Source organism: Epinephelus moara, chromosome 1, assembly GCF_006386435.1.
Source record: "Epinephelus moara isolate mb chromosome 1, YSFRI_EMoa_1.0, whole genome shotgun sequence".
NCBI lineage: Eukaryota > Metazoa > Chordata > Actinopteri > Perciformes > Serranidae > Epinephelus > Epinephelus moara.
This window is the reverse complement of record NC_065506.1, coordinates 50,401,399-50,409,194: the sequence shown is the minus strand read 5'-3', so window position 1 is coordinate 50,409,194 and position 7,796 is coordinate 50,401,399. Positions and strand designations below refer to the sequence as shown.

The following is a 7,796-nucleotide window of genomic DNA, read 5'->3' as shown; positions in this document are numbered from 1 at the left end:
GAGACAGGCCTTTAATTGAGACAGGCCTTTATTAGAGACAGGCCTTTATTTGACACAGGCCTTTATTTGAGACAGGCCTTTATTTGAGGCAGGCCTTTAATTGAGACAGGCCTTTATTAGAGACAGGCCTTTAATTGAGGCAGGCCTTCATTAGAGACAGGCCTTTATTTGAGACAGGCCTTTATTTGAGACAGGCCTTTACTTTAGACCGGCCTATAATTCCTGTCACACAAAACTGTTGCTCAGCAAAGATGAAAATACAATCAAATATATTATTATTTATTACCTTTTTTCAACATTAGTTTTTATGTAATCAGATAAAGTTTTCAGTCTGTTCATCACTTCAGACATTTCATTAGCAACTAAATGTTCATCTGTTGGACTGAAAAAGTAATTGATTATATTATTCTATTGGGCTACCTGAGGTTTAATTTGAATATGTCATATTGATAACTTAAATAATAAAAAAAATCAATACTTGGCTTTGTGTGATGATACAATGCTGCCACACTAAATTATCATGATACTTTGCTGCATGGATTTTTTTCTCCACCACTAGACATTAGCTAGGCAGCTAAGTGCTGACACAGTTCTGAGCTTATAAAGCTAACAGTGATTAAAGCCCAACAATCAGAGTCCTCCGGCTGATCTACTCCTGACACATGAGCTGTTCTGTCTCTGCTGTGATGGCAGCTTCCTGAAACGTTGAGAGACCTTAAGCTTAAAGCGTTTAGAGCAGCTGCAGAAAAATGGCGGGGCGCTCTGAGAACAGATGCTGAGAGTGGCGCTCCAGGCGTCTATATGCAGCCTGATACACTCTGTCCTCACTGGGAACAATTAAAAGTAAAGACTCTGTGTGGACTCAGGTCCTGATAATCAATAAACAGGAAGCAGTGTGTGACTGTGACTTCCTGTTTTTTACCTTTCAGCCTTTGATGCGTCGGACGAGGACCTGGACGCTCCGTCAGCTGACAGTAAACGTGAGTTTCTAAACCTGCTGAGGCCAGCTTCATTCCACACAGCTCTCGTGTTTACACACAATCAGTCATCAATAATGGATCAATAACATGATCAATAACCAGCTGTTTGTTGTAAGAAGCTGCCGATCAGCTGATCAATCAGGAGAACAGCAGAGATGGACTGATCTCCTGGAGAACATTTCATCAGTACTGTAAGGCTGCTGGAGGTCAGGACACACACACACACACACACACACACACACACACAGAGTGGCCCTTCAAAATAAAAGCCTGTGTGTGGTTTCTTCCTGCAGGATACTGTGTGTGCCTCCTCATCCTCCTCCTCTTCATCGTGCTGATGACAAATGCAGCTCTGAGTTACTGGTGGCTCAGTTACTGGTTACATCAGGGACATGGGGTGAGACACACTGCACTACACTTCCCATCATGATTTACAGGAAGTTCAGTCATTGTCAGGGGACATCAGTTCCTGTCTGTCAGAGACAGGAACCAGAGGAGGAAGTGTCACACCTGTGATGTCATCAGGTAGAGAGACGTGGAGCTGAGTTATGTTTTCAGGTCATCTGTCACATCCGTGTGAACACAATGTTTCAAGAACAACTGGAGGAGATTTCTTTGGCACAAACATCCACGTGGACGCAGCAAAGCTCCTGAATTAGATTCATTTAGATTTTTTATAAACAGTTACCAGCTGTGTGTGTGTGTGTGTGTGTGTGTGTGTGTGTGTGTGTGTGTGAGCACTAGGGCCCATCATAACTACTTTACCCCACTGTCACCAGCAGCTTCCTGTCGGACAGGAAACATCTTCATCCTCTCCTTCAGTGAAAGTACACCTCTGATCCTCTCTGGTTTTATCTGCTCGGTGTTCCTCCTCTCGTCTTTGGTGTTTTTTCGGCACCACGTTCCTGTTTTTTGTAGCATCCTGTTGGATGTGTGCTGCTCACGGTCAGATCACTACCTTCTTATAATGCCCCACCCTCACCAGCGTGCTGTGACCAGGAACATGCTGAACACAGTAAATATAATGAACTCCAGTCAAGGGGCGGGGTCTCTGCAGATAGACACACCCCCATCACCTGCGGTGGGGACACAATGATGACTGGGAGGAGTCACAGCTGTATGAGAACCTGCAGAGGAGATCTTTAATGTGACAGACGATCAAAGACAGGAAGTCTCACTTTGAGACATCTGATCATTTATAAACCAAACTATCAGCTGATTCACTGACAGAAAAAATAACTGTTAATTTTTAATGTGAGGACTGACTGAAGGTGTGAACGCATATAAACACTGTTCAGCAGCAGCAGCAGCAGATGTTGATCACAGCTGGACTAAGGTTGTTCTTGTTGTTGTCGTGTTGTTCCTCAGAGCTCCAATGTGACGTCATCACAGCAAGGAGACGTGACTCTGAACCCAGAGCTCCACTACTACCAGGAGATGTTTGGCGGGATGATCCTCATCCTGCTTGCCATCTGCGTCATCAAATGCGTCGCTTACGACAAAGTATCGTTCCATGCCTCCACCACGCTGCATAACAACCTGCTGGAGAAGGTCAGACAACTCAACATGTTGTGTTGTCAAGGTGTGACAACGATGTTCAGATGAAGGGTTTACCCTACACCAGAGTGTAGCAGAGACAACAGAATACTGTAGAAATAACAGAATACAGCAGAGACAACAGAATACTGTAGAAATAACAGAGTATAGCTGAGACAACAGAATACTCTAGAAATAACAGAGTACAGCAGAGACAACAGAATACTCTAGAAATAACAGAGTACAACAGAGACAACAGAATACTCTTGAAATAACAGAATACAGCAGAGACAACAGAATACTGTATAAACTAGAGCACTCGGAGAGTGCAGACCTCCGCCAAGCAGCTCGGATTTCCCGCCATTTTATTATATTATCCACTTCGCTTCAACCGATCACCACCAAAATTTCCTGAAAATTTCATCAAAATCCGTTCAGAACTTTTTGAGTTATTTTGAAGACAAACCGACCAATGCCGGTGAAAACATAACCTCCTTGGCGGAGGTAATAACAGAATACAGAGGAGACAGCAGAGACAGCAGAATACTGTAGAAATAACAGAATACAGAGGAGACAACAGAGTACATCGAAGACAACAGAGTACATCAAAGTAAAGCAGAGAGACAGAAAAGCAAGCAGGCAGACACAGCAGAAGGACAAATTGTTAGAGAGAGTTGCAGATATCACTGGATAGATTTGAAGATGACAGTTTTTATTTCATGGTGTTAGTGAACATGGTCTGACATGTTGGTCCATGACCTTGTTGAGATGTGGTGACTGTGACGGCTGCAGAGTTTCATTCATGTCATTTTCACACTGACCTGATGACTCAGTGAGTCCTGATGTGTTCCTCCTCTCTGAATCTATCCCCTGATAGTGCTTCCTGTACTCTGTGATGTTTTATATGATGTGAGTCATGTAAAGTGTCACATGAATCCTCCTGTTATTGCTCTGACTGCTGTCACTGATGAGCGGTCTCAGCTGATTAGTCGCTGTCTCCCACAGGTCATGGCCAATGCAATGAGCTTCTTTGACACAACTCCGTCAGGTCGCATCCTGAACTGTTTCTCCAGGTACCAGGTGGAGGTGGACACGTTGGTGCCTCATAACCTCAACATCCTGCTCATGTTCTCTCTGATGGGGCTCTGCATCTGCATCATCAACGCACTCATCTTCCCCGTCATGCTGCTGCCTGTGTTGATCGCCATCCTGTTCTTCATTTTCATCCTCAAGTGAGTCGGCGCTTTTCATCTGAGACAAACATGACCATGACCTTTAATTACTGAGGTGATGTCACTGACCTGAAAACAGTCACGAAGGAAAACAAGTGCACGTCATGATCCTGACCTCATGTGAGTAAAAGAGGAAACACAAACAGACAGGGCTGAGTCATCTGCATAAAGATGGAGGTTATACATGAAGCATTAATTACTGTAAAATAAACCATGTAACGATGAATAATGAATCTCAAACTGTGAACACATGAACTGTTACACAAGCTGAAGCAGAGTCATCACATTTAACTTATGATCAGTTCAGTTCATATTAAATCACAGACTTTAACATTAAACTGACCTCGAGGCTCCGCCCTCTGGATGATAGCTCATTATTCTATTTAGTCTCTGCTCTGAAGTGACAGAGATCTTGACTCGAGCTCAGTGACCATACTGTTGGTTTTAATCTGTGGTTTTGTTCGGCTGACATGAAGTCACAATGATTTAAGGTTTCAGTCTGTTTAGTAAAACTGTAACTCAGTTTGTCAGTAATGACGTTTGATTGGTTAAATCACAGACATGTTTGGTTCATCAAATCACATATAATAAGAAGTATTTTTGTAGGAATCATGATGCAGCAGCCACTGAAATGTCTCTGAACTCAGATGGAAACATTGACGATGTCTCACAGTGTCAATATTCAATAATATTTGTTGATATTAGTTGTGTCAGTTCTTTTTCTGTGGTGAGTGACTGTAACAACGGTCTGTTTCCTGCAGGATGTTCCTGAGAAACGTCTGTGTTTTAAAGAAGATGGAGAACATGAGTCGCTCTCCGTGCATCTCTCTGTGCACCTCCGTGGTTAAAGGCCTCAGCACCATTCACGCCTACAACAAGACACACGACTACATCCAGCTGTAAGAGCGTCCTTCATCACTCCTCCTCCTCATCTCTCAGATAAAGCCTCTATTGTTCTGTTTTCAGATGCAGCTCATGTCGTTGATTATTTGTTGTGAACGTGTTGATCTCAGCAGTTTAACAGAGCTGAGCTCTGATTGGCTGTTACAGAGTCAGACAGAGGTGACGTCTGTGTCCTGACTCGTCTCATCCTGTTTTTGTTTCAGGTTTAAAAAACTGTCGGACATCAATGCGAATCACTTCTTACTGTTTAACTACTCGATGCGTTGGCTGTGTTACCTGGTGGACTCTCTGTGTGTCGTCATGACGCTCATCGTCTCTCTGCTCGTCGTCCTGACCTCCAACAACTTCTGCAGCGCCCCCATGAAAGCCCTCGCTCTGTGCTACATCATACAGGTGAGACTCACACCTGACACACACACACACACACACACACTGACACACAAACACTGTAACAAACACACTCAAGTACATTATTAAAAATACCAATCAAACCAACTGGAGAAAATAAGATCATCAGTGCCAAAGATAATTTAAACTGAGTTGTGTTGGCCCACATTAAAAACATGTTATTATTATTATTATTATTATTATTAGATGATGATGATTTTATTATAAAATTCAGAGAGAGGATGATCCATAATGACAGACAGCGGCAGGTTTCACTGAGGACAGGAAGAGCTTCATACTGATGATGGATCAGTTCAGATGGCCTGAGGTCTGCACATGTTAAAATAAATATAACCCTCAGCTGATATCAGTGAACACATCATATATCTGATTCAGCTGATGAGTCTAACATCGATATAAAGTGTGTATTTGGTTGATAATAGTCTGAACCTTTGTGTTTCCAGCTGACGGTGAACTCTCAGTACTTGATCCAGGCCATGATCGAGGTTCAGGCCAGATTCATCTCAGTGGAGCGACTGCTGGAGTACATCACGGTCAGTTTGCACCTCTGGTGGTGATGAACCTCCAGACAATCATCAGCTGAACCTGCTGCTCCTCTCAGCTCTACAGACATTTATACTTTCAGCTCATTGTTTATCTGTCCAACTACAACTTCACTGTCCTCAGAGTGACTGTCCTCGACCTGCTCAGGTAGTGAAGTGAATGTCTGAGGCTTTAGGCTTCAACTTCTAACAGTCAAATAAAATACAAAGTGAAGAGAAACAGGACCAGAATATCAATAAAATATATAAATGCACATCTAAACATGTTTTGTGTAAATATAGGCAGTGCTGATGAAACTCTACACGACAGCTTCACCAGATTATAAAGGTTATGATTACAACTAACAATGACAACAGATAACAGTAACAACAGATTCTCCATCAGCATAGATTTTGAAAAATTCCCAAATACTCACAAAACTCATTAAAACTCACAAAGACTCCTCCAGAAACCTCCAGACTCCTTCAGACTCCTCCAGACTCTTTCAGACTACTTCAGACTCCTTCAGACTCCCCTTCAGACTCCTTCAGACTCCTCCAGACTCCTTCAAACTGCTTCAGACTCCTCCAGACTCCTTCAAACTGTTTCAGACTCCTCCAGACTCCTTCAGACTCCTCCAGACTGCTCCAGACTCCTCCAGACTCCTTCAGACTGCTTCAGACTCCTTCAGACACCTCCAGACTCCTTCAGACTCCTCCAGAAACCTCCAGACTCCTTCAGACTCCTCCAGAAACCTCCAGACTCCTCCAGACTCCTTCAGACTCCCAACCTACCTTCCAGACTGAGATGAACCCTGCTGCCTGCTGGTCTGCTCTCTGATGACTGTTGGTTGTGTTCAGGGCTCTGAATCTGAGGAGTCGCAGCAGCTGCAGGTGGATCAGGTGTCGGAGGACTGGCCTCAACACGGAGCCATCACCTTTCTGGACTATAAGATGAGGTACAGACCGAACTCACCGGTTGTCCTCAACGGGCTGCAGCTCCACATCAGAGCCGGGGAGAAGATCGGCATCGTGGGAAGAACCGGCTCAGGTAGGAACCATTAGTGCAGCTGTGTCACTCCACTGGAGAACATTTATAATAAATGTACAGGTGATGTGTTTCTGCTGGTTTCTCCTGTGGTTCAGAAACTCTTGAAGTCCTCGTCACAGCGTTTCACCTCAGCAGATTTCTGCAGGGCTCAGACGCTCTGTGAATAACTTTTATCTTAACCAGAACCTCGTCTTAACTCAGAGGGGAAAACATCGATAATCTCAGAGTTTCCTCCCGTGGAGCGACTCTGTGTACGAGGAAGCTTTGTAAAACGAGGTCTTTACAGTGCTGGTAAACAGTTTGGTTACCTGTGTAACCTGGGCTCTCTGAGGGGTTTGGCTGCTGTGATCAGGCACCTGCTGAGAAAGACTGGAGAAAGACTCCAGGTCCGTCTCCCTGAGAGGAGACCAGAACACTGGGGAGGATTTATGTCCCTCCTCAGGACCCTTCAGGAGGACAAGGTTAGGGAGAGGTTTACTGCTGCCCCCTCCACCTGGACCTGGACCTGGATCAGGAGCAGAGAGATGATGGAGGTGTGGTTCATGTCGTAATGACACGTGTCTCTGTGTGTCCAGGGAAGTCGTCTCTGGCGGTGGCTCTGTTCCGGCTGGTCGAACCAGCTGCAGGAAGCATCTTGATAGACGGTGTGGACATCACGTCCATCAGCCTGTCTGATCTGCGCACCAAACTGTCCATCATCCCCCAGGACCCTGTGCTGTTCACTGGGACTGTCAGGTAACCTTCGCTTCCTGTCACCCTCCGCTTTCTGTCACCCTCCACTTCCTGTCACCCTCCGCTTCCTGTCACCCTCGGCTTCCTGTCACCCTCTGCTTTCTGTCACCCTCCACTTCCTGTCACCCTCCGCTTTCTGTCACCCTCCGCTTTCTGTCACCCTCCACTTCCTGTCACCCTCCACTTCCTGTCACCCTCCGCTTTCTGTCACCCTCCGCTTCCTGTCACCCTCGGCTTCCTGTCACCTTCCGTTTCCTGTCACCCTCGGCTTCCTGTCACCTTCGGCTTCCTGTCACCCTCGGCTTCCTGTCACCTTCGACTTCCTGTCACCCTCCGCTTCCTGTCACCCTCCGCTTCCAGTCACCCTCCGCTTCCTGTCACCCTCTGCTTCCTGTCACCCTCTGCTTCCTGTCACCCTCTGCTTCCTGTCACC

At 45.4% G+C, this 7,796-nt stretch overlaps 1 protein-coding gene across 1 annotated transcript in view; it reads left to right on the top strand.

Moving 5' to 3' along the window:
- The window catches only part of LOC126396931 (ATP-binding cassette sub-family C member 12-like), a 43,228-nt gene that overhangs the window by 23,685 nt on the left and 11,747 nt on the right, over positions 1-7,796 (top strand). Inside the window, exons 16-25 of the mRNA XM_050055351.1 lie at positions 930-980; positions 1,097-1,186; positions 1,274-1,377; positions 2,349-2,531; positions 3,522-3,748; positions 4,510-4,647; positions 4,855-5,044; positions 5,503-5,592; positions 6,442-6,631; positions 7,207-7,366. Coding sequence (XP_049911308.1) covers positions 930-980; positions 1,097-1,186; positions 1,274-1,377; positions 2,349-2,531; positions 3,522-3,748; positions 4,510-4,647; positions 4,855-5,044; positions 5,503-5,592; positions 6,442-6,631; positions 7,207-7,366 — 1,423 coding nt within the window. The remainder of the gene's footprint in view (positions 1-929; positions 981-1,096; positions 1,187-1,273; positions 1,378-2,348; positions 2,532-3,521; positions 3,749-4,509; positions 4,648-4,854; positions 5,045-5,502; positions 5,593-6,441; positions 6,632-7,206; positions 7,367-7,796) is intronic.